A 26,390-nucleotide genomic window follows, 5' to 3' on the forward strand; every position below is an offset into this window, starting at 1 on the left:
TTTTCTGAATTCACGTGTTCTGTGTCCTTTTAAGTATATGCAAACTTGTTTCAGATACGCCATTTATTTCTTTTTTTCCCCTGCTGTCCTTCTTTTCTTTGCAGTGTTTCCCTTCCTCCTCCATTATTTACCAACACACACACACACACACTCCCTGCACTGTAATTGGAGCCTCAGGTATCCCTTTGGTAGGAGGCTTGTTGTGGCTTGTGTTCGTGGGGGATCCTGGCACAAATGTAAACACCACAAATACACATACGCAGTCACGTACACGCGCTTTGTACCGCCGCGAGGCACCGCACTGCACTGACTATTTAAACAAACGTACGTGTATACTCCCACTAATTTCCACAATCCCGCTGACTTCCATCATTAAGTACCAAAAGTCCACTTTCTGCGATGTTAAATTGGACAGCTTTCCCTCTTTGTTAACCTCCCTAGTGTTCAATTTCCACTTTCGGGAGACTGAAAATAATTTGTGTGTTAGCTGCTGCGACAGAAAATCAACTTAAGTCAGGACGCTAACCCACATGGCGCATACTTGGCCAGAAGTAATAGCGTACATGCATAGGGAGGAAGAGCAAGGCAGCGAGACGATGATGTTGCCAATCCCATCTCTTACTCTCCGGAGACCGATGTGGAATCTGTTTCTCTCTCGTCTCCGCTGAGAGGCCCCCTCCAATATGAGCAATCCTAACCTTTTATTTTCTGCGCAATCGCTTTTCATGGGCTTGTAATCCATTATTTAAACAGGGAAATCTAACCTTAAAGTGCTCGTGGAAGCTGAGCACTTTGGGGAAGCAATCAATTGGGGGTCGGTGCAATAACACGGCCCCAGCGTTGGGACTGGAGTAATTGGCCATTAGAAATGAAGTAACAGGAACAAAAAAGACGATGAGAGCATGCGGTTTCAAGCCACTCATTGAGAGCAGCAGGAGAAGGGGAAGGAATGGCACTGCGTTAGTTGAAAGCGCGGTGGGAAATCAGAAATGTAATCTGATCCGACCAGACAAGGTGCGGACATGGGCTGGCTGCCGTTGTGTTTGCTTCTCAGCAGATGGGTCGTTACCGCATTTAAGCGCGGCGTGGCGATCCAGATACAGCAAATCTACAACTCCCGATTCAAAATAACTTTATTGATGAGAAAGCAGAGAGGGGGTGAAGAGCTTGGGTGACTATTTCAACTTGTGGTCCGGGTGTATCTCGCAAATGTGTCCCAGTGCTACAGATTGAATTTACACTTGGATAGTCGCCATCTGAGATCTGATCACAATGTGAGCCAAACTGTATCCGTACATACTCTGGTTTGATTGGATCAGATTACATTCCAACAGTAATACAGTCTGTGAGCATTTACAAAGCATTAAATTGCATTTTCTCTTATCTGGATAATGAACACAGATAACACTGCAATGTGTAAATTGGCCCTTAGAGACAAAACAAAGCACTTTCCAAACACAGATCTGATTGTCAGGTTTCACCTCGAATAACAAAACATCAATTTGCTGAATAGTAGAAGTTGACAAATGTTGTGTATGAATGACATTTTCTACCCGGTCGTTTATTATGACAGGAGAAAGAAGAACACCAAGTGCCTGTCGGTGTGTGCTTGTGTGCACTTTTGTGTGTCGTGTTAACGTATGCACAAACTTCCCTTTTTACCTGATTACGCATTCACTAATCCATATGCGTTAATTAGAGACAGGTAGCACGGTGGGTGTGTGTGTGTGCAGCCGCTGTCAGTTGGGCAGACAGACCTTGTAGTGCTGTTGTGCGCTATAACGACGGTGCCAGCATGCCATCCTCATTACCAGCTCCCCAGCTCCCACACAAGCCATTTGGGTATCCCCCCCTCTCTGTCTCTCTCTCTTTCTTTCGCACTCGCTCCCTCTTTCTCTCTGTCTCTCTCTCCCCCATGGCCATGTAAGCAATCTGCTAAATATTTTATCACCTCCCTGTTAAATCGAGCGAGGCCGCTGCAAATAGCACCCCACTATCTCCACCAACCCCAAGCCGTATCGCTCGCGTATATCCTGCTCAACGCGAGTGGCAAAGTAAGACTAATTTAGTGGTTTTACTGAACCCTTTGGTGGCCTTTTATTGTGGTCTCCAGCTGAGTGATGGATAGAGAGTGATCAGGTTTGCTTCACATCCATCTCTGTTTTTGAAACAGACGGGTACAATCATCAATCATCTTAATGTTCCTTGGATACTCATAGATGAAGTGAAGTGATTAAAACTCCCTGGTAAACTAATTATTCTGAAGTTTAAACTCTTAGAAGTGAACAATTTAGCATAAATGGCTCCATGGTAAAAAAAGAAAAAAGAGAGAGAGAGAGCTGAATAAGATACTTTGAAAAGCAAATCGAAACTTTTGTCTCTTCTTCATTTTGATTCACTTTTTCCTCTGGGGAACGTAATTTGAGAGCTGATAAATGCCTGCCCTGACTCTCTAAAGCTGGCAGTCTCATTTGATGAGGCCCTCTACTATAGTTTTTTATTCTTTTGTGATTGGTTAACCAGGCTTAGGCCTTATTGCTTAGCTTTGCTAAGATCTGTGGTTCATTCTTATGCAAAGCACATAGTTGCCTCTCTTCGCCCGTACGGACCTGCAGACAGGACTGAGGGTGAGAGTGAAGGCAGTGGAACGGAGTGAGCATTGATTGTCTCTAACAAGTCACATGGAGACGAGTGTATGAAAGAGGAGAATGAAATGCGCTGGCTGGTATTGTTTTCCACAATACAATCTGTTTATGTATTCATAGTATTCCCATCCATCTATCCATCCCTTCGTCATCATGTAATTATTTAGTTGGTCATTTGTTTATTACCGCTCCATAGGGGTCATATGTGCCGACACGACAGTATGAATCTTCTCCGGTTTCCCCCTCACCGATCAGCTCCAGCAGGCTTTTGACATGTTGGCACATGAATATTACAAATATTCAAATAACTTTATTTAAGATTCTGCAGGCTGACAGTGGCAGCGGGAGATTCACAGCCCATTGAGCAAGTGCGCTTCTCGGGGCTAAGTGCCGATTCATCATGGCTGCCTTACTCCTGTCTAATGGCTGCCATCATGGGGCACAGGCACACGTGTGCATGTAGAAATACACACGCATAAACACGCATAAACACTCATCCTGGGAAAAATCACAGAAAATTGTTTTTTCGAGTATGAAAAAGTGTCACGTTGGCTATACAGCACATTCATCACATTTATTTCTCAGGCTATTTAGATTCCAATATACTCAGAAAATGTTTTATATTCTTTATTGTGGCTTACAATAATAGAGTGGCCTATTTTTCTCGTTTTGTCATTTTAAATATAAAAACCAAATTACAGCAACATGTGACATCATGATCTTAATTTTTTCTTTTATTATTTTTACATACTAACATACGTGGGCAACATGTGAAATGTTTCATATTTCATTTATATTTGTCACTATGGATTATTTTAATAACCCGATTAAACTACTTACTTTTAGTATTTGGATGGAAGAGAGAGTCAAGGGGGAGAAATTTATCAATACTATAAATCACCACTATTTGTCCAGTTTGTGGACGAATAGTGGTGGATATGATATCTAAATCGTAAATGATGTGTTGTCACTTTAAGATGTGAGTTGTGGACTGCATTTTCTTTGTATTTTACTTTATTACAGCTTAACACGTGAAATGAGCTAGAACTTTGGCTGGATATTTACTCTAAACTTTAGTTTTTGCCTCTATAGGGGTTGATTACTTCTTTATGTGTCTTATCTAGCTGAGTGTAAAAGGACTGGCAGGCATGACTCGCTATGGCCCGGTAAGCTATTAGAGCCAATTCCAGCCCATTTAGCCTTGTCTACTTCCGTTCCGCAGAGTTTACTTCATTTGTAGAGGGGCATCCATGGACACACACGCACACATAAACACTCTGACACACACACACCTCGGTGTCTAAGTCACCTTGAAGCCCAATTAAGTAAGCCTCTGACTCTTCCTGTTCCTATTAGTCCTTTGGGCACCGAGAGGACCACTGTGATGGAGACAAAAATGGAGTGGTTGGGAGAAGAGACGGAGAAAAGAGATTGGAAAGAGCAGAGTGAAAGACTTCTTGTTTCCATGGCTCTCAATAGGCTGAATAAGGGGGATGGCACTGAGCAGTGGTGAAAGAGTGTGACCCGAACAAAGACCCTCTGAATGCGAGGCCCAAACAGAGTGTTTGCACTGACCCCAAACACAGATGCGCTGCTCTCACTGCAATGACAGAGTCACTCCCTAATGATGCAACAGGAATCTAGAGATTTTGTTCACACATAATGGAAGTAATCACCACACACAGAGCTCTTCTTATCTCCCATGGAGGGAGACATAGTTCTATTTCAATTATTTTTCACTCTCCCTCCGTTTCCTTTCAGCGGTTGTTTTCTGTCTGATTCTTTAACCTTGAGGCTCTTTCAGAACATGCTTTCAGTATATTCCCCCTTTCCTCCCTTCTTCACCACCATCACTCCATTTGTCTCTGAGGAGCAACTTTGTCAACTTTCCTTTCCTTTCGTTTCCTTTCCTTTCCTTTCCTTTCCTTTCCTTTCCTTTCCTTTCCTTTCCTTTCCTTTCCTTTCCGTTCCTTTCTCTCCTCTCCTCTCCTCTCCTCTCCTCTCCTCACCCCACTTAGTGACGGCCAGTGGCTGTGGAGGCCCCGTGAGAGACATGGGCACACAGGGAGACAAAGGACCCCATAGACTCAGCAGATGGTTGGGGCGCTGGTTAATTTGCCTCCGTCGCCCGTGTTGGTAAAACACAAAAGCCCAGAACAATGAAGGGGGTCAACATCCCCTTCTCACCCCATATGTGACCACCCCCCTCCCCCCTCCCCATCAATCAAAACCCTCTCCTTATGCACTTAAGTTATGATTACACATCTGTTTCAATCCCGCACTGCCTTCAAAAAGGGACCAGAAGTTAAATGTCAAGACCAATGTCACCGTGACAGCATGTAGAATGTCCCCACCATTCTCCTTCACTCTTTCTTCTGCCTCTTTGCCCCCTCCCCCCTCCCTATGGAGTACCTCTCCAGCAGGCGGTAATGAGGAGACACACGAGTCTCCCTGGGACGAGGAAAGTGCAAACACTCCACCTCTCCAATCCCCCCCTCCCCTCCCCATTTGGTGATTCCCCCTCTCCCGTCACCGTCGTGTCCATCAATGTTCACTGCACTGTTAAGAAAAGCATTGTTTGGCTTGACAGCTAAGACACATTTCACTTCTCGAAAATGTTGCCCCTGTCCCTTCTGGAAGGTTATCAGCTGGATGATGGACACCAAGGTTGCACTGTGGAAGTTCAACTGAGGCTCTAATTAAAATTGTATTGCAATTACAATCTGGCCCTCAGCTCAATCCTGATGCCGTGGAAACTCGTCCAGAAGAAGTGTGCTTCTGGAGTTTGAAAGGAGGTCCAAACTTTCCTTTAGATTCTTCTTATCGGTACAAAATGTAGCTGGTTTGTAAAAAGTCTTCACTTTTTTTAAAGGTAGTCTATCTGGGGGAACACAGATTCCAGTTGGGGTGACCTGATTGAACTCTCTCAGCATATAGGGAGTGGGAGATTGGTTTTTCGCAATAAGCAAATCCTATAAGCCTTAAAATGTCTGTGTACTTTCTGTCGATTCTGTCAATCAGCGCGCTTGCTGCAGATGCGTGTTTGAAAATCGAAGTAAAGCTCAAAATCTCTGGTCTTTGGTTAGCAGCCTGCAAGATGTTCATATGCTGTGTGGGTGTGAATCCAATACACACAAGCCACACACACACACACACACACCTCACGCTGAACTGTGCATGTCAAATTTAATAACCTAATCATGTTTGCCATGAGTTCCATGCAAGCAAACCACATTACCGCTCTACTTTATATGGCTTGAGGCTCTGTGATTAAGCATACTAGAAGAATTACGTCTGTATAATCTGTCTGATCTATGCATGTTAAAACATTATACATTACCCTAAACTAACTATTTAATGGCCAGCTCATATAAGGAGCACAAACCTCAAAGCCTTCACAATATGCAATTATCCAGTAATTAGACAACTGCTGTAATCCTTGCAGCTCTGTATCATTGTGTGTGTAATTGCATGTTTTCGTTGACAGTAAACACAGCCTGTACTTTCCAGGGTCGGGGCCTGTGGTTCGGTACAAACCAGAGGAAACATCTTCTTTTCAGACTGACAGACAGGGATAGACTGTGAAGCTCAATGTGGCAGAAGCATCCGCGTGACAAATTATTGATCTCGGCATTGTTGTCGGTCCGCATGCAGCGGACCCCCCGCTACAACTGCCTTCCGACAACGCCCAATGGAGAAGGCACTGCATGAATATTGAGTCTTCAGAGAGAGATAGGAGTTGAGGAAGAATGTGTGTGAGTGTGTGTGTGGGGGGGGACATTGAGGGTGAAAAGAGGAGAAACATAAAGAAAGAAAAAGAGAGACTGGGTAATCCTCTCTTTGAGCTTTGTGCTCCATTTGTTTACTGAGTTCCCACACTGGCTGGAGGGGAACGCTGCCTTTCTCCCAGACCGGAATTAGCATAGCCAGATTTGTATTCGGATGTGTGTGTGTGTGTGTGTGTGTGTGTGTGTGTATGTGTGTGTGTGTGTGTGTGTGTGTGTGTGTGTGTGTGTGTGAGTGTGTGTGTGTGTGTGTGTGTGTGTGTGTGTGTGTGTGTGAGTGTGTGTGTGTGTGTGAGTGTGTGTGTGTGTGTGTGTGTGTGTGTGTGTGTTACTTAGGTAAAAGGTATGACGATAATCCATCCATCTTTTCACAGTACTGAAATTGCTTTTTATACTATTTTTATGCTGTATTTTGACTCAGCCTGACTTAATAAAATACTAATTTAAAGGAATGACTAAATTTAATTCATTGGACATCATTTTGGCAGCTTCAATTATAGGAAATACAATTAGAGAAGCTTCTGGAAAGGATGCCAAGAATCAAGAGGCCATGTTTTCTGATCAGAAGGTGTGTACATACCGATCTCCTCGATTGTTGCCAAATTTGTTTACACAGAACGAAAACGAGGAAGTCACTTTTAATATATTCCGGCGGAAGATGTATCGGCTCCCTATTGGGTGCTGTATGTTATCCCCCAGATTGATATGACATAAATTGTGCGTGCAAGTATTGCCCGAGCAGCAAATGTGTGTGCAAGCGTATTTATAGTTAAAATGGAGGATAATCCCGGCTTTGGTTTCCTCAAACCTGTCCATCGTCTTCTAAAGTCAGTCATCTCTCTCTCAGCCTTCATACTTGAGATGGATCGGCAGTAATTAAAATGTTTTCCATCTGTGTTGTGCTGCAGGCTTGTTTTAAATGGCTCACTTTTAAAAAGGACGTTATGTTCTTTATCCCCGGGGCGTTCAGTATTTTATAGTTAACAATAACATCGTAATGGTGCAGTTCAAAAGCTAATAGCTTGGGCAACACCCTTCACTACAGGTAGTTTGTAGCCAGCCAAGTTTGATGCAATGATTAGATGTGATGACATTGTTGTTCACAAAAACTGATTAGATAATTTCACACATGTACGTCTGCGTGCCGTGCTTACAAAATCCAAAGGAAAAAAGCCTCCCTGAAAGAGCCGAGATGCTATCATAGTGCTGCGCCAGTGGTACTGTTGTGCCGGGCCAGACAGCATAATGGTATGTTTCTGAAAGAGAATGATATCTGATTAGTTAAAGTCCGAATAGAGGCTGAAGCTGACAAACAAATGGATTTGCTGTGTCGAGAATGTTCTCTAGGGGAGCGGGAAGGGCTGAGATACAGAGATGCTGCCTTTGTGTCAGAGCTAGCACAGAACATAATAAGACCCTTTGGGGAATGAAGCAAACACAGAGTGATAGGGACACAAAAGCACACATGCACATGCACTCAGTCAATCTCACAATCTCTCTCTCTCCCTCTCTCCTTCTTTCTGTGCATCCACCTATCTTTCTGTCCTATTTGCTTGTTAGAATAAGATGACCTTTATATCCCTGGCTGCGCTGCTCGGCCTATCATTATGTGTTTTGGCTTTGTAGCTCTGATGCATTTCTTGACTCATGCCCAAGTTTATTATGTGAGCCAAGAGTCATGTCAAGACTCCCACAAACAGGCCTCACAGCAACTGAGGACACTCTGGACGGCGCTCACAGTCACATGCACGCCCACATGCATGTGACTGTGTGTGTGTGTGTGTGTGTGCCTGTGCTTCACACCCAGCGTGGCATGAATGGGCCAGCTAATCCCGTCCCCTCCCACCCCTGTTTTCCCCTCTCGATCTCATCTTTTCTGCCTCTTTAATTCCCTCTCTGCCACCGTCTTCCCTCTCCGGCGTTCTGCTAGGAGAGCAGTTATAGAGGGAGTGCGACAATAGAGGACTTAACCAAATGTATATTGAGCTCTCCCGACTAGCGCGGTCATTGTGATGCTTTTACACCGCTAATGCCACGTGAATAGGCCTGCCGTTCCCTGAGAGATGCCTGTGTGAACACTGGGCGAGAGGGGGCCCTTTTAACAGCCCTTTGCAGCCCCCCTGCCCGTGCAAAGGCCCATCTCAGTCTACATAATTCTTCAGTCTCACGAGCGCCTAATCTGGATTGGAAGTGTCTCCATTGTGCAAATGATTTGAGAGGGACGGACAAAAAGGGAACGTCTTTGGTCAAGAGCTGGGGCCTCCTTATCCCTCTTCCTCCCTTCCTCTGTTTCCAGGCTCTTCAGCCAGAGCGGCTAATTGTTGCACAGAGAGCAAGAATGATGGCTATGTGAGGAACCCGTCTCGTCCTGCTTAACACTGCCCCCAGTGGAATAAGAGTTTTACTCATTTGATCCGGCTCGGGGCAGACCTGTGATGCTTGGCTGCTGGCTGTTGAATTTTAGTTTGATACCGCTCAGCTATAGTGTGAAAGTATATAGGAGCAAGAATGTGTACGTGTAGCAAACTCTACATAAAGCTTTGAAGTCAAAGTCTGTTGCTCAGGGCGACTTAGCTCCAGGGTCAAATGAGATTACACCCTTGATCTGAGCGGGTACCTTCTCATCTAAAGTAGGTTTGCAAAGTAGAGGCGTGTGTGTGTGTGTGTGTGTGTGTGTGTGTGTGTGTGTGTGTGAGTGTGTGTGTGTGTTAGTTCCGTAGTTGTTTTGTGTGTTTCTTATTGATGTACATAGATGTATAGACGCGTCTCCAGGATGCAGTAGTTACTTGACCAAAAATGCCAGAACAATTGCAGAAGAAGAAAATGATTGAATCCCATCTCAGTTATAACAGAGTGCACTATGAGTGTAATTGATCCATATCATTACTAAATTGAATTATAGACAAATACGGTCCATATACAGTATGTATGTTGGTTCTGAGTGGGATCGATGTTCGCTCCCCGTTCTTGCATAATGTTTTTTCCTCATCAAAATAGGTTTGTAAACTGATTAGTAGCGTTGTTTGGCTTGATCTCGATGCTTTTGTTGGCGCTCCTATCAGAGTGTGACCCCCCCCCCCTCTTTTTCCCTGGCTGCTCACTGCCCCGGAACACCTTAATCCAGTGTGAAAGCAATTGGCTCTCTCAGATCTAATCAATAGAGGGCCGGGGCAGCGAGCCAGGGGGGGACATCTCTGGCCCCCGCTCAGCTACAATCAATTTAGAACCATCGATTCAGTGATTGAAATACAAAGAGTAGGAGCGCTGGACCATACAGGTGCTTTAGTGTTTGGGTGTGCCAACATGTTATATATCTCCTCCTGTGAGCGATTCCATGCCTGTTTGTATGTATGTGTGTGTAGGTGTTTCCGCGTGAATTTCACCACGTGCGTGTGTGTGTGTGTGTGTGTATATGGAGAGTATGATTTATCTGTGAGCCATCTGTAGTAAAGTGGGAATGGCATTTAATCTAGCACCTCTGAGACGAAGCCGAGGGAAAAAAATCACTCCTAATCCAATATGTCCTGCCCAGCGAGGGTGCATGTTATGCGAGGTGTGTGTGTGTGCTCCCAGTTTTCTCTCCTACATATACAGTCATTAGTTTATTATAACTCTAAATATGCGTGCAAGGTCCAGCAGAGCTCCTCCTTTAACTGTGTGTGACTGTTAAGAGTACGCGTGATAACACACACACACACAACATCTTCAGGGACGTGTCCAAGTTTTTTGCTTTGCATGTGTGTGCGTATCCGTGCAAATAATGTCCGTGTCACTGCCAGGTCAGAGCTCTTCATGCGGCAAAGCGCTGCCATGTGTGCATGTCTGCGAGTACGTTCGTGTGTGCAAAGTCTTTGTCACCGCTGTGTGTTTGCGTGTGTTTCTGTTTTTTTTCATTTCTACGCCTATCCAATTCTACACACCACTATCTGTCGTCTCAACCTCTCTTGTTTCATTCTAACAGTGTTGTAAAGGCCAGTGTGAAGACTGTAGGGCAGAACTGAGATCTTGGTGAAAATCAGAAACACATTTGTGGAAAACCTAAATTTTCCCTAAAACCAGATCCCCATAAAGGGAACGGAGGACTGCCAGACCCGACGTGACTTTGCTGCCAAGTTACCAGCAGCCGCGACAAATGCAGGCGCCATTTTCAGTTCACGGCTCTCCTTCTTGTCTGGAAAGAAGCAGATATGCTCCTGCGGTTATTACGATGCCCCATGTGATGAGAGCTGATCTGGAGTCTGCTTGGCTATCAGACACACACACAGACCCAAGACATGAGACACCCGTCCCGGACCCCATTAGATTAGGAATAAAATATTGGACTGGATTTAAGAACTAACTTAAATCCTCGAGGGCAGAACAGTTCATTCCTCTTAGCAACCCATTTGTTGCCTTCCCAAATGTGCAATTTCATTTAATGTTATTTATGTGTGTATATATGATTGGTTTATCGATTAACTTGTGCAGATTTTATTCATTATTCATGCTTAATTGATCAGTCTTTCCTTCATGTTGCACACTGGCCCCACCTTGTTAGAACCTCACCCTCACATCAATGGCTCTCTGCCATGAAACACACTTAATCCTCTCTCCCAGTCGGTGGCTTTGTGTTTTCTCGACTTTCCAGCCGGCACAAGGTGAGTGTGTCTTTCCAAATGTGCCACTTCACAAGGTCAAATCAGGACGTCTCACACACACTTTACACAGGCTGTGAAGTTAGTCTGGATCAAACACACAAACGCACACCGTCGGACAGTGAGAAGGTCTCATGTGGTCGCCCTTCCTCGTCTTTACACACACACAGACAAATGTGCATTGACACGCAAAAAACACATGTGTACAGTTCCATAGCTCGGGGCGTATTGACGAAGTCTGGCTGATAAAGGTCAGGGCTGTCCAGATTTGGACAGGTGGGATGGGCACGGTGTGTGTTTATGTGTGTGTGTTTGTCTGTGAGGGGAAAGAGCCTTCTGATAAGGTTGCGTGGAGGTTATGTGGATGTGAATATGACATGAATATAGATGCGCTGTGGGCCCGGGTACCTTCAGAGGGTTTCATGGCTGCAGGTGCGTTGCGTGCCAGTGAATGGGGTCAGACTCTGCACCGCTCGTGCGGCGCAACAGAATATTTCAGGAACGCGACGGTTCGTCTGTCCACCTTGATGGGCGAGATGCACTTCCCCGCACGTCATTCATCTGCTGAGTGTTGTTCAGGTCAGGCAGGGAGTGATGGAAATCAAATCCTCTCAATCCACCCAGCAAAAGCAAAACACACAATCATTTCCTCTCATAAAGCCTGTTATAATGAAACATTCTTCAACATGCAGTGCTCCCTTTTGATTTTGGCACACACACACACTCAACCATTTGTAGATTTGTGTGTGTGGGGCACATTCATATTTAGTCTCAACACCATTTATTATCCTGCCTCTTAGATTCCCTGTTGTCTTCTGACAGCATTGGCCATCACTTCTTACGCAATGAGAACCGACACACACACACACACACACACATATTGTAGTACTCTGCCACCAACAATTTGAGTGACAAGATGCACTCCTGAGTGCTTTCCCACTCACTTCCCTTTCCTCTATCTCTCCTTTTCTCATTCTATTTCCTGCCACGCTGATCCCGATCACTCTCTCTCTCTCCCACGCTTCACACGTCATTTTTGCTCCCTCTTTTCATGCAGAGCATTTTATCATCACTCCCCATTAGACATAATGGCCCGCACGGGCGAGGAACAACGGACTGTCTGGTTGCCGAGTGATTTGCTGTGTTTCCGTGGTAGTTGATGTCGTCAGAGTCGCTCGCAATAACCTCGCTGACACCTCGCTGACAACTCTCGTCTCTCCCACCGCCCTCATGGCCCCGCCCACAACCACCTCTCGTCCCGTCATTAACGACGCAGTCTGCAGCACAAAGGTACCAGGGTCGGCTTTTAGCCCACCATTTCCATTAACCGTGCCTTTGTTTTCCCTTCTTCTCTCCGCTCTGTTCTTGGCATCCTCCTCCAAGCGCGCTCACGGTGAAACCCCTGACCTCTGACTGTGTCTGACAGCCTCGTTGCTTGTGTGTGAAAATGTCAGCATCAGCGTGACAGGGTGCAGATGCTTACTGGCGGGTTATGGGTCAGACACATGTCACCGCGCTTCTATGTGGCGACGGCGTTTGCGGATGGGAGGAGGAGGTGATGTTTGGCGGTGCAAATCTCCATGGGTGCTTGTCTTTGCCAGAATATTTTGGTGTAAACACTGTGTTATGTACGCTCAATTAGGAATCAAATTAGGGAATGGTAAACAGTGAAGGGACCTTTGTTTTTCAGTTGTTTCATTCTATTCCTCTGCTACATTCAGATGTGCATAATTACTCATCCGCCTTCGCAGGCCTCTACAGTCATTAGCAGGGCCTCAACCCTGAACCAAGGAGCAGGGGATTCTGGGATACATGTGCATGTTTTGGATCTGATGCAAAAACCTACCAAAAAACAAATATTCACAACATGAAGAGGACAAATGAGGAGGACTTGTGTTTTTGGAGGAAGTGAGCTGCTTCGGATTAGAGATCGAAATTTGCATACAGTGTGTGTAAGCCAACACTGTTCTGCTTAAATTCCCTTTGAAATGCACATTTTTAATACCCTCTAATTTCAATCAAGTGAAGTAAACATAAACAGCGTTTTGGGTTTTCATGAGGGAGTGCCAGCATATTGTAACAACCCCGTTTCGTAAGATTGGCGTAAAGAAAGAAAGAAAGAAATTGTCGCCGTCTCATATTCAACAAAGCCATTAACTGTTCGCGTTGATTTGCGGGTTCGACTCTGAAGCGCAGCTGTTTCTTCGAGAAGCGCTGAGCAATTCCGAGATATACAGTGAAATATAAACAGGGCAGTGTGTGTGTTGCGCAATGATGCACTGGCGGGTAACTGTAAGTGCTCTAAAGTGCAGTAATAAAGTGTGTTTCCATTACTGTACTCATACAGTCCAACGTCCAGATCCTGAATCTTCTCCCCCGTCTACTCTTCATCTACAGCCATGGTTTTGCTGAGGGATTTGCGAGTACAGGCAATTTACTTTGGCACCTGAGCCCCGCTGGGAAACGGCTGCGCTGCCAAATAACAAGATTGGCGATGGATGTAGCACCCAACTTGATGTGAACAACTCTTCTTTCTGTAATCTCTGAAAGCTATTTTGGGCCTTTTCCAGTTGTATCACCCAATGAGAAAGTACACGCCTGCTCTCCCGCAGCATGGCGAGCGATCCCTCACAATCTGCATTTCCCTCCCTGTGTTATTTATGACGGCACCGCGAGGTGTGAAGGCAGTAAAGGTAATAGACAACAGCGAGCGGCAGATCAGCAAAGGAGGAAAAAAGAGCAAGAGTGGGCATCTTTGGCTAACTGCTATAGATTAATTGATCTCGCTGTGAAGTTAATGAGCTAGATCCTTTTTAAAAGAGACAAGTGCTGAGACAGAGGAACCTAATGGTCTCGCACAGCTTGAAGTGCTAAGAAAGGGAAAGCGATTTATCCCGGAACATATACTTTATTTACCGTGTGACAGAATCAGCCGAGTAATTGACAGGGCCTGTAACTGCCGCGTTTATCGCCTCGTTCACGATCGTCCCTCTTTGTTTTCCGGCGAGGACGCGATCCGACGACAGCCCGACACAGCTCACAGCTCATTCCCCCCCAACCCGTGCTTGTAAATTTCCAGATAGGCGAATACTTGATTTCCATAAAAGTTGACCTTTTCCAATTTTCACGTCTTCATAACTAGCTGGGGCGGTCTAGGCTCCGTGACACAGAGACAGCTTTAGTCGCCTCAAATCATCGCCGCTACTTGAAGGATAGCAGATATCTGGAAGTATCAAGTCAGAGTTGGAGTTCCTTGTGTGACTCCTCTGTTGTCATTCCTCGTCTCTGCCTCTGCCCACTCCCTTGGAAGATGGTAGTGGGCAGCTCGCCAGCTCAGTCCCCTGTTAGTTTCTGATTACAGTGTAGATTATAGAGCAAGCACATGTTACTGCCTGCTGAGCGGCGATATGTTTTTTTTTTGGTGGGGGGGGGGCATTTTCTCTACTACCTTGCCAGCCAGGAAACGATTGGCACGGTGGCATTTTCCTGGAATATCAATGCTTCCTCGATCAGTCACCCCCCCACCCCCCACCCCCCCAGCCGCGCGCACTCATCTTTGACCGCTCGTCTATCTTTGAAAGATACGCTTGCCGCCTTGGCACACCGCCGCACCTTCCTGGAAATCAAAATCGACCTGATTGAACGTGCCAGGCTGGAGACCGAGCAGCCAACTGCCAACCAAACGCGCGGTTATGACAAGTGTGTGTGGGGCGAAGAGATTATACGTCGCTCTTGATCTGTATCGCACACGCACACACACACACACGCGCGCACACTTAGGCGCGCATCAACACACAGCCGGTAAGCCAGATTTCCCAGTCGGCTGGTCTGTCATTGGCCGGCTGTTCAAAGGGAAAGTGGTGGCCAAAAAAATACTGGCTGTGAGGTTACCATGGTAACAGCCTGCCCAGGGGCGTGGGCTGTCTGCTAAATTGTGTGCTGGTTTGTTGGGGCTCAGGCACACATGTTCACACGCACGCACAAACACACACACACACACACACACACACACACCTTGATTTTAATGGAAAACATCTACCTATATTTACTGTCTAACACACACCTGCTCTATTCATTAACATTAGCAGCCAGAATTCACCTCCTTATGGGCATCACACACACACACACACACACACAGTCCTGTTTATGCTCTTTAGCTGGACACTCTCTCATCGGCTAGTTATCTCACTGCTGCAATGCCCTCTATTGAATCAAGTCAGACAATCATTGATGTTAACATGTTCATCAGTGACAATTAGCGCCTTCGAAATGTCATATATGATTACGGAGACTGAAGGATTTAGATCCCTTATTCTCGCCCCCATCTCGCATCCTTAGTTTGTGATATTACCTCCGCCGTCTGATGCGAGGCTACGCGGCAGCACGGCGCTGTGTGGAGCTTTAAAGTTAACCTAATTGGAGGATATGTCGGCTTCCTCAGGGGGGTTTGAGTATTGTTCATTAAGGTCTCTGTAGCATCCGACATTGCTGTATTAGCTGGTTGAGAGGACAGGTATATCAAGATGAAGAGTGTTTGCAGCAGAGGACTAAGGCTGCAGAATGTTTAGGGCTGATACGAGTGTGTGTGTCTGTGTGGGTGTGTGTGTGGGTGTGTGTGGGTGTGTGTGTATGTGTGCGTCTTCCAGCTTGGAAGAGAACCTCTGACAGGACCCGAATGGACAGATGATTAATGATCAGGGGGAGTGTTCAGTGGGAGGAACTCGTCAGCACCCCGGCTTCTAACAAAGCAGGGAAGGTCCGTACTCCTTCTCAACTATCCCTTTATTCCGGGGGAAAAACCTCTCCAGCCGGCTTTTATTCCTCGTAACATTCCTTGCTCTCAATGAGATTAGAAGGCGATGACAGAGAATTTGCGGAGATCCGAGGCACCCACCCATTCTCAGACCCCCCCGCCCCATCCTCGCCTATTGAACACAGCTGTAGCTAACCGGGCCTCCTGGCTTACATTGACCAGACCTGCCAAGTGATGTCAGCACTCTGAACTCTGGATGCCTTGAAGTGGAGAAGAAGCAATGGCCCGACTTATGAGACATCACATACAGTTCATTTCCCGATATTGGAACTGAAATGTTTTTCACAAGTCGCCTTTCTGTCAATTTATAAGAAATACACCAAATTGTTCTTCAATCGATTTAGATTGTAAGCGTATAAGGCAGTTTACTCTGACTTTTAATATCCTCTGAGGATTATGTGATGATTCTGACAAGCCTTTGTTTCAGGACTGCCGCTGTCTCAAATAATTGTATTGTGTTTTTCCAATGACCTTGCGGTAGAAATTGAGCACCTGGGTAGAAAAAGCAGCTCATTACCTGGATTGTGGCTGGAAAATGAACAATGACAGTGGAGCAACAGTGAATACCAATAGGCGGTGCCACTGATTGCCTTTTCGTTCGAAGTTGTTGCCTCTCCGTCTACATTCCGTGCCCCCTTTCAACCTAACCTGTTCATTTTAGCCGATATGTGTCGAGCGGCTGGGTATGAAACGATGTACTTGGTGCGCACTCACGCGCACACACACACACACTCACACACTCCAGGGAGGGGGGTTAAGTCAGAGAGAGAGAGAGAGAGAGAGAGAGAGAGGGAGAGACATCCTTCTGTGAGACGGAGCAGCCAAATTGTGAAACAAAGGAGGGGTATGGGGGGGGGAGGGGTCAACTGGGGCCATGACCTGATCATAAGCTCCCGTCTGTAAAAGTGTTTGTGAGTGAAGGGGGGGGGTGAATGCATGACTCCAAAGCCGCTAAAGACCGTGATCCGTCCCATGTGATGGATGAGGGCCGGGGGTTAAGGGTGCGCTCAGGGTGGGGGAGGGGGGGATAAGAGTTACTCAACTCAAGGGTCAGCGGCGCTAAGTCAACCTGTGCCCCTTCCACAGGTCACGCACCCTCTCTGCACACACACACACACACACAGACACAGACACACACACACATTAAACCCACCGGACTAGCTGGCCCAAACTGTTCAGAAGTGTGTTAAAAGAGGAAGTACTGTGTGTTTATTTGTACTTTTCCATCATTCCTATAGTTTATTACGACACTTCTGTCTGGCTGGTGATTTACTACCCCAACATAGCGACGTTCATTCCGATTTGTAATTGTGTCAATGTGTTTTCTTGCACATTAATGCATTGCATATAGTTAGAGTTAAATAGAGCCCCGATTGAAAATACGACCATGTTAATCTGTATATGTTTCGTCTAGAGGAATCTGTCTGCCACCTTGATTCCATCTGTCAATGTCACAAAACCATAAATGATTTCCTAGAACATCTGAGTTGTGTCTCTTTTATTTCAATAATATTTTTCTTTTAGCTGTCATTTTAAATCGGAGCACTTTTTTGTGAATCATCTCCCCGTATACACACTCCATTGCGTTTCCGCACAGTTTGCCTCAAGTCCATTTCTGGTGATTTGAAGCCTCCTACACACTTCAGAGTGTCGCCCTGGGAAAGTCAGTGGAGGACTTTGAGCTGCGACTTTGATTGGTTTGGAGTAGCAAAGTCATTTCCAAACCCATCTTGGTCATAATCCTTTAGCCTTAGCGACTTGCAAATCACAAATGTACCATTTCCATTCTATCGTGCTCCCACCTGGTGATTCCTGCTTCCACGACAAGCTGGTATAATTCTTTTTTCCACCCCCTCCATAAATCCCATGTCTCCAATTACATTTGAATTCGTACCGGCTATACATTTTCCTGCTGTGGCTGTACATTCTAAACACATAGGGCTGATGTGACACGTTGCTGGTGCTCCTCCGTGTGTGATGTATTGCCTGCAGTGTGCACTTAATATTATACGCTCAGCAAGCACATTGCACGGTCCAACCCATGAGCATTCACTCCATGTTCTGCACATCAGGGTATTGTCAAAGCCCAGCTGAGGGAGACTTCCTCACTAGTGATCATATTAGGGATCATCTGATGCATCGTGTGTCTCGGGCCTGTTTATGAGTTACCGTTGTCTAGATCGGATTACTTGTAAGTTTAGAAGGTGGTGTGTTACTGTTTAAGTCTGTCTATCACCTTATATGGGCTGGAAGAGCACCTGCAGGGAAAATGATTGACAGCTAGAAGATCTGTCTCATTCCCCCCCCCGGTCAGGCTGTTGTGACACCAGATCAGAAAAGTTAGAACGGTAAGTAGTTAACCGTGATCCACTGCTGCTATTCCTCTGTTTAGACAGAAAGAGGGGGGGCGGACACAGCCCACCTTAACAAGGATCTGAACCTGTCAGTCAAGGCAAGAAAACAACAAGGGGGAGGGAAGGTGGGGAAGCAGGGAGAGATTCATTAACGGTGGGAAGGAGGAGAAAAAGGGCCCTCTTCTCTGCCCTGAAGAGGGCAGAGAAGAAGTGAGGAAGAGAGGGAGAACAATGCAGTGAGAACCCTGTGGAGACCACTTGAAAGGGAGGAATGTTTTGTTTCTGCATGTAGCCAGTTCAGTTGTGGGTTATTCTCCCACAGGGGAGACTAATTGCTTGTTGATCTAATGTTCTATCCCCTCCTGTCCCAGAAAACCAACACCTTTGATGAGTGATGGGTCTGTGTGCTCTCTCCCTCTCTCTCTCTCCCTCTCTCTTTCCCTCTCTGGAAGTTTTATTTTGATTGTATTTCTTTCCGAGGGATGCAAACACAAAGTCTCTTCCAATCCAAATATCCAGGAATGAGAGGAAGGACGCTTTGGCTCCATTCCAAATGTGATGGGGCGTAACGGCGCTCCCGCTCACCCTTTAGGGTTTTCGTAATGTTGTTTTTTTGCTTTCTCATTGCTTTGTCATCCCTTCTTCTGCGTCTCGTCTCGTCCTCCCACTCACGCTGTGTGACACATCAGCGAGCCGTTAATTAATCCGTTTTATGCGAAAACTCATACAAATGTTATGTCAACTTGGGGGAGAAAAAAACCCCTGCTGCGCTGCACCTTTGTTGTGTCGCCCCGCCGTGCCCTCGCTGATCGCAGCAGCTTCAGTTGTCCAAGAAGCACCGTCAAATTATCCCGCCGTTCCGTGGAACATATGCTAGGCGAATGGCAGAAAATGCTGGAGCGCAGTCTTGCTTAATGGGGTCAGCGGCGGCTGTGTGAGGCGGCGCGCAAATCAGTTCATTAAATGTGTGCTGCATGTGAGGATAGTGATACAGGAGGGTTTCACAGTGTTGTGTGTGTGTGTGTGTGTCTTCATGTCTGCTTTCATGTGCTCACACAGGCTGAAACGTCTGATTCAGCACAATCTTCTCCGCCCATTTATGACCGTCCACACCAACTAACCGTGAACACACACACACATGCCGAACAACTTTTTTATGATCCTTTTTACAAGAATTGACAAAATTTTAAGCGTGTGTGTGTGTGTGTGTGTGTGTGTGTGTGTGTGTGTGTGTGTGTGTGTGTGTGTCCTAGACTATCCGGGCTCATTGACATAGGAATAATTTCATACTGCAAAGATGATGGTACATAAACAAAATCAATGAACTTCTCATCTGCGTTTTCTCATCTCATAATCTGTGAGCTGTTTTGCTGTTTTGCTGTTGTTTTAAGAGTCTCCACTTTTGCATATTCGTTCGATAGAACTTGAGCATCTCACACCTGCAGTCCATAGAGTTCATTACTTATTGCTCTCCCAGCTTCTCTCAACTCACTCAACAAACTTCACCCCCCTGACGCGTTCAAAGAGAAACGCTCCTCCTTTACCTTTACGGCTCCCTTACACACTCAGCAGGACTCTTCCTATACAAGCTTCTATAGTTTAGACTCCAAATACGTCTCGACAGCATCCGACGAATAACAATTTGTTTTGCTCTTGGGGATGTTCTTGTGCACTTCAGTTGTGATCTGCCTTGGAGCTCCTAGAGGTAGTGTAATAAGGTGTTTGTGCTTGTTATGGTCTGGTTGTGTTTGTTTGTGTGTGTGTGTGTGTGTGTGTGTGTGTGTTTGTGTGTGTGTGTGTGTGTGTGTGTGTGTGTGTGTGTTTGTGTGTGTGTGTGTGTGTGACAGTCTGACCATGACTTTGCCTCCCTATCCCTCACTAAGAGCTCATCATGACGTTGTGAACGGATGAGTCATAAAAACAGCAACTTGAGCTTTTACAGTGCAGTAAAGTAAAGATCGAAGCCTCCAAACACACACACATACACACGCACGTACACACACACCATCCAAGCCTTTCCATGCACATTTTTTTGATGAAGCATAAAATCTTTAATTAAATCTTAAAAGCTTGTTGATGCAAAGGTCTAAAGGTTTTCCTCGCACTCAGTGTTTGCAGCAGGTTTGACCCTGAAGCAAGCGGGAATGGAACCGGCCCCTCCGTCCTCATGGCTTTAAATAACTCTCATTAACAAAGCGCTGCATGAATATTGGACGAGAGGGCTTTTAGTCGGACGGCACGGAGCCATTTTGTGTCAAGCAAATTTGATATTGATCCCTTATTTTCCTTTGCTTTTTAAACGCTTGAAACAGTTCAACCGGTGGCGTCACCTCGTCCTCGTCCCCAGACTTTGCCAGAAACCTTTGGCTGTTGATTTACGTGCCGCTCCTCTGCACGTACTAAACGCTATCGATATACTTTTAACAATGTCTCGTCTCTGAGCGGTTTTGTTTTACGCTCATTGCGTGAATAAACCCTACATCTCCCACTTTCCAGCCACAACCGAGCCATTACCATCTTTCACTTCAGCAAATGTGGGCAGGTGGAGAAGCTGAGACGCTTGTCCCATTAAATTTATAGCCCCTCCCTGTCTTGGGTGCAGAGGAACGCTGTCCCCTCCCCTCCTACCCCCCTCCACCCCCACCAGTAAGCCGGCGAAAGTATTACACATTCATCATGGTTATTATAGTCTGTAAATCCTTCTATACAGTACAGAAACTCCTCTGCGTTTTATTCTATAGGGATCAGGAGGCAAATGGATTTGGTTATTGCCGAGACATAGCCGCAGCGATATCAGGCACAATAATCTTTGTCCTGCACAAGCCTCTTTCCATTTACATTTCGGAGCAAAGGCAGAGCGAAGTTATCATGACTTGAGACTCAATATTAAACAGGCGAGAGGCAAAAGAGAGCAGATGGAGGATGGATGTGATTGGAAACCCACACTCCCATGTTCCCCCACAGGATCAGACAAGCGTCTATTCCATCTCAACAAGGTGTCCTTCCTTCCTCCTGCATTATCTCACTTCATGACACTCGTTTTTATCTCCTTCCTCCTTTGTCAGCGTGCCCACCGGGTACCTTCAAGTCCACCCAGGGTCCTGGTCTGTGTCTGCAGTGCCCCCCCAACAGCCGCTCCGCATCTGAGGCCGCCACCATCTGCGTGTGCCGCAACGGCTACTACCGCGGCGACGCCGATCAGCCCGACGAGCCTTGTACCAGTGAGTATCCTATATAAGTGTATGTCTCGTTTGTCTCACTCTCTAACACACATACTCACACACACACACACACTTTTTCATGTAGTAGAATCCAGTGGAGCACGTTCAGGCTCTGGTGGTCTTCTCACTCTGACCGTCACATAATCACACGGTAGAGTGTCCGTCACTGACCTCAGCATCAGCATGAAGATAAGTGTCCTTTCTCTTGCTCTCTCTCTCTTTCTCTCTCTCTCTCTCTCTCTCTCTCTCTCTCTCTCTCTCTCTCTCTCTCTCTCTCTCTCCCCTCTCTCTCTCTCCGTCTCCTATCATCCCCTGAAGTCCTAATTACTCAGGCAGACGCTCGCTTCAACTCTGTCCCCCCGCTATCCACTGGAGATCCAATAAGGCCTCTTGCAGCATTGTAGTTATCTTAATATGATGTAAAAGCAATATGCTAAGCCTTCCTGCCATCCCCACTGACACACAATTACACAGAAGGAGAGCACTGCGAACCCCCCAAAAAGTTTGTTTACCCCCCCATCCCTCCATCCACTGTCGCAGGGGAACGTCTTTATGGTTTCTTCTCGCTACAACGGCGGACCTGGAAACATTATTGGTGTGGTTATGTATTAATTTAGCCTTGATTTCTTCACGGAGACCTGGATAATTGGTTGAGGGAGTAGACGCAGGACAGCACAGCTCGCCCCATACGGTTTTGCGGACGCCTTAAAGCTGTGGAGGAACACGGCTGAACACTTCCCCGAGTATCTCGTTCGCTCTCACTCCTCCAGGCTTCAGGGCGCTCTCAGCGGCTGACACCCGTCTCTCACCTTCAGTTTTGCCTCCCTCCTTCCTGCGAGACACATCGGCTCTCCTGTGAATCTGTGGCGTCAGAAATTGCATCTGTCTTCTACCTGGAGGCCTTGGATTTTCCCCGAGCAATCTCCGCAACAGCTCCCCAGCGCAACTTGCCATTTTTTCATCACCCACCTTCCTCTCTAACCTCGTCTTCTTTGTCAGTTCCGCTGTCTTCGCACTCCTGTTCATGTCCTAAGGAGCCTAGACTTTTGATTACACAAATTGCTCCTATTAACACTCGCACACAGCCAGAAGATGCAGTGGATCCTTCAAAAACAATGCAAATGCTCTACAAATATGATCGGGATTATCCAGAGCAATATGGAATTCAAAAGATATATCCTCCTGCTCTTCATCTTTGTGTTAACCAAAATCTTTAGCAGCACTGCATTATTCTGTTGAAGGTTGAACTATGCAGAAGCTGTTGAACATGATACACGGGGTGCCCTAGATCTCGGCAGGGGGTGCGGAGGATGGCGGTGGGATCATCTGAGTATCTTTAATACATGGGGTCCTGATGAGAGCGCTGCTGCTGAAGGAGCTTAAATCAGGCCAATCTGGAGCGGCAGAGAGCGTCGCTTCAGCTCGCCGTGCCTGAGCAGGAGCCACGGGTCCCTCTGTGCTCCAGATCAGTCTGATTAGCCCGCTGATGGATTGTCCGGCGCCTGGGCTCCGTCAGCTGGGGGAAGGGGGGGAGAGAGGGTAGCTATCCCACTTCTCCCCTGGGGGACGACGCCTTGTGATGCACTTCAAACTCCAGCCCCCCACCCCTCATTCACACTCTTAGTTACCCAGCATTCTGAGCATTGGGACAGTGGTTTTGCATTGCAGTACAGCCCCTCCTCTTCCTCTTCCTCTTCCTCCCTCCCTCGCTTCTCTAAGCTCAAGGCCCCAGACTGACGTACCTCTAGCTCCCTGCGCAGGATAATGGAGACAAAGGAGGAGGAAATGGTGGGAGTGGAGGAGCTAATGATGAAGATGAATTTATCCATCAACACTTCATGTGGGGTGTGACAAAGTGAGACTTGTGTGTGTGTGTGTGTGTGTAACGATTTGACGTGAATTCAGGGTGAACGCAGCTGGGAAAAGTGCCGTCTGGGTTCGCCGGGGAATAAGAGAAGGTCCCGGTGAGGCGTGACATGACGTTGTATGAACGGTCTTATATATGTTCATATCTTGGCAACCTGCTCGCCGAGTCTCTGGTCCAAGTCCGTGGAATGCGACAACATCAATACAAGCGACGCGGTCCGGATGGGTTTTTCTGCATTCCTGGTGTTGCATCACGCTGGCTCGGGATCCTGCAGCGCCAGCGCTTGCTTAATGTCTGCGATCTGTCGTCTGAAAGTCGTCTTGATCCCTGTCAAACACCGTCTACACCTCAAGACACAAACAAAACCTGTCACACTTCCTGACGGAGAGGACGAACCTATCTGTTTTTCCATTCACTCCATCACCCCGTTTAGTTTCCCTCCTCTCTTCTTCTTCTCCTTGTTCTGGCTTCAAAGAGAAAGCTGAGTGAACCGTCAAACAGCATAAATATTCTGTTCTTTTCTCAAAGTTTTCTGGATGGGTTTTTTTTCCTCCTTTGGCTTTCAACTCCTGCCCGAGTATCGCCTTGTGTCGGCCCGTTTGCAGGTTTCTCCCCCTGTAATGCAGCAGCACATAGAGCTGAGTCAAAGGTAATTGTCTGGGCCCTGTTGCTAATCCCTGCACTGCACGTCTATGCACGGCACTGTAGTGTACACGCATACACACACACAACCGCAACAGTGACACCAGCCTCTGTGTGATATCTGGAGGCTTTTATGAAGAAGAAGAAGCAGGATCTTTTTAAATAAACATTTAACATAAAGGATTCAACGCATCAAGAGTGATGTGGGTGTGAAAATTATTCAGTAGCCATTTAAAGAGAAAATCTTTACTGTCTCTCCTGTTGCAACACACATATCCCTGGCTCACACACACACACACACACACACACACACACAGTCTCTCAATGAGTTCCTCACCAGACCAGACAGCACTCTTCTCCTAACACCTTTTTACTCTGCGTCTCGTCATCCCACAAGCTCCCTCCCTGCTCTTCTGGCTGGCGTTCGGCGTCTCCCCACATGCAGGGACCTGCTGGTAGGTCCCTCCAGGCCTGTGTGGCGTCCTTCAAAATAAAGCAAATATTTCGAAAGAGAAGAGAGGAGAGGAGAGAGGAGTTGAGAGCAGGAGCAAGGTGCCTTAGACCATTCAAAGGCCGGCTAAGTAAACAATGTGCAGAAGTGTTTTTCTGGGCTCCGGGGTGCTGTTGAAATTGGCAGCCCGGGGAGCAGAAAGGGTTTGTCGTGGGCTTTAGTTCTCTCCTCTGCCATGGCAACTATGTGAGGCCTATCAATCTTTGTATCCACCTGCAGCAGGAGCCACTCGTCCTTGACAATCACTACCCGGTACCTCAACAGACACATGGCAGCAGTGACCAAATTACAGAATGTAATAGCTCGGCTGATTGAAGTGTTTTTACTGAGGGGAGGGGGAAGGGCAAACACATTTTTAATTGCTGTATGATACAATACAGCAGAATGAACCATTTTGAAATTGTTGGTTGGTTAATTCAGAGAGTTTCTCTCTCTCTCTCTCTCTGGATCGTCGTGTGAAACGTGTTTGTTACGGGTAATAATTACCCGGGCAGCTGTGTAAATGGCCAACTAACACACACACACACATACATGCAGCACACGCATGAGAGGAAATAATCAGGCGGTATTAATGCAAACATACAGAAAAGCAGCACTATGTGTGAAGTTGCTGGTTTGTTGCTCAGACTTTGCACCACAGCTTTAGAAACGTTGCATCATCTCGCTGGTGGTTGCCACTTTTACAGTCACGCATGAGTAGGTACGAAAAACACTGAGACCAGATGTTTATCTCCACAAACACACAATATATATTTAAGTTTACGGAGGCACGTCAGCTGGCTAGCGCGCCATACAGCCTCTTATTTGCGGTGATATATATTCACACCTCACCACTCTGCATCTCCTGGAAAACGATATTGTTTTGTTATGCAGAGAGGCCAGATTGATGCGTCGGCTTTATTTCACCAGCCTTGAGTTGCCGCGGTGATTGTCAGCTGTTTAATAACCATGAAATGAGTAACGTGACTGGTTGAGGAGATAACGTTTCTCTACCCAGCCCCACCCTCCATTTTAAAGCCACTTGACCCACCTTTTGTCACCTAATGCATTTTCTGTATGCAAAGAGAAAGATCCTGATTATCCCGGAGCCCGAGACGTTGCACTTTGCACTGTTTGTTTTGATTGCGTAATTAAACTAAAGGCCTTCAAGTGCTGTGACCCAAAACATCGAGTTAGTCCCAGGCTGAAATGGTTCTGTGCTGTAATATAAGGTGTATGCACAGCCAAGTCAGACTGGCGTGGCTAAATGAATGCCAGCTGAGAGCCTGTAAGTAACGTTCTCAACAAATGAAATCCTTTGGCAAATTAAAACAGCCAAAGGCTGCAGTAATAGCCTGCAAATCACCGGTTAAGTGGCAGTCACATCTGATTTCTTCTGCTGTCTCTGCATATGTGGAGCTCAGTGGTAATTGGGGACACGGGAGTGTGACGCCCCGTTCACACCTCAGCTAGGCAGTGTTTGCTTTTCTCCAACTGTTGTATGAATATATCGATACAGACAGTGCAGACGCGAACACACCGACGTGGATAATTCAGGTTTGTGTGTGTGTCACATGCATTATCCACATGAAAACAGCTGCATTGCTTTCTCCCAGCACTGCATATGTGGTGAGTTCATGTGTGTGATTGAAGGTGCAGCTCCTGTCATGCATCCCCAAGGGGAAAACCCCCCCCCCCTCTCCACACATACAGGCGTGTGACAGCATCCCAGCAACAAGTGCCTGCATCCAGAGTGCTGTCCGCGCTCTCAGCCAGACCATAATAATCACACTCTATAGAGGTCATGCCCATCCTGTCGCTGACCTCTCTGTTGCTGAGGCAGCGAGCTGAGGTCAGTGCAGTAACGGTGCCATTCTGTCAGACTGGTGCCTTCCCCTGCTTTGTCAAGGCTTCTCCCACATGACTCTGTCAGCAACAA

General features: G+C 46.6%; 1 protein-coding gene across 2 annotated transcripts in view; it reads left to right on the top strand.

Moving 5' to 3' along the window:
- The window catches only part of ephb1 (EPH receptor B1), a 129,111-nt gene that overhangs the window by 59,388 nt on the left and 43,333 nt on the right, over positions 1–26,390 (top strand). For both annotated transcript variants that reach the window (XM_076144889.1, XM_076144890.1), the window contains exon 4: positions 21,297–21,452. In XM_076144889.1, coding sequence (XP_076001004.1) covers positions 21,297–21,452 — 156 coding nt within the window. The remainder of the gene's footprint in view (positions 1–21,296; positions 21,453–26,390) is intronic.

Source organism: Genypterus blacodes, unplaced genomic scaffold (assembly GCF_046128005.1).
Source record: "Genypterus blacodes isolate CSIRO-AG114 ecotype Tasmania unplaced genomic scaffold, CSIRO-AGI_Gbla_v1 ptg000029l_1, whole genome shotgun sequence".
Taxonomy (NCBI): Eukaryota; Metazoa; Chordata; class Actinopteri; order Ophidiiformes; family Ophidiidae; genus Genypterus; species Genypterus blacodes.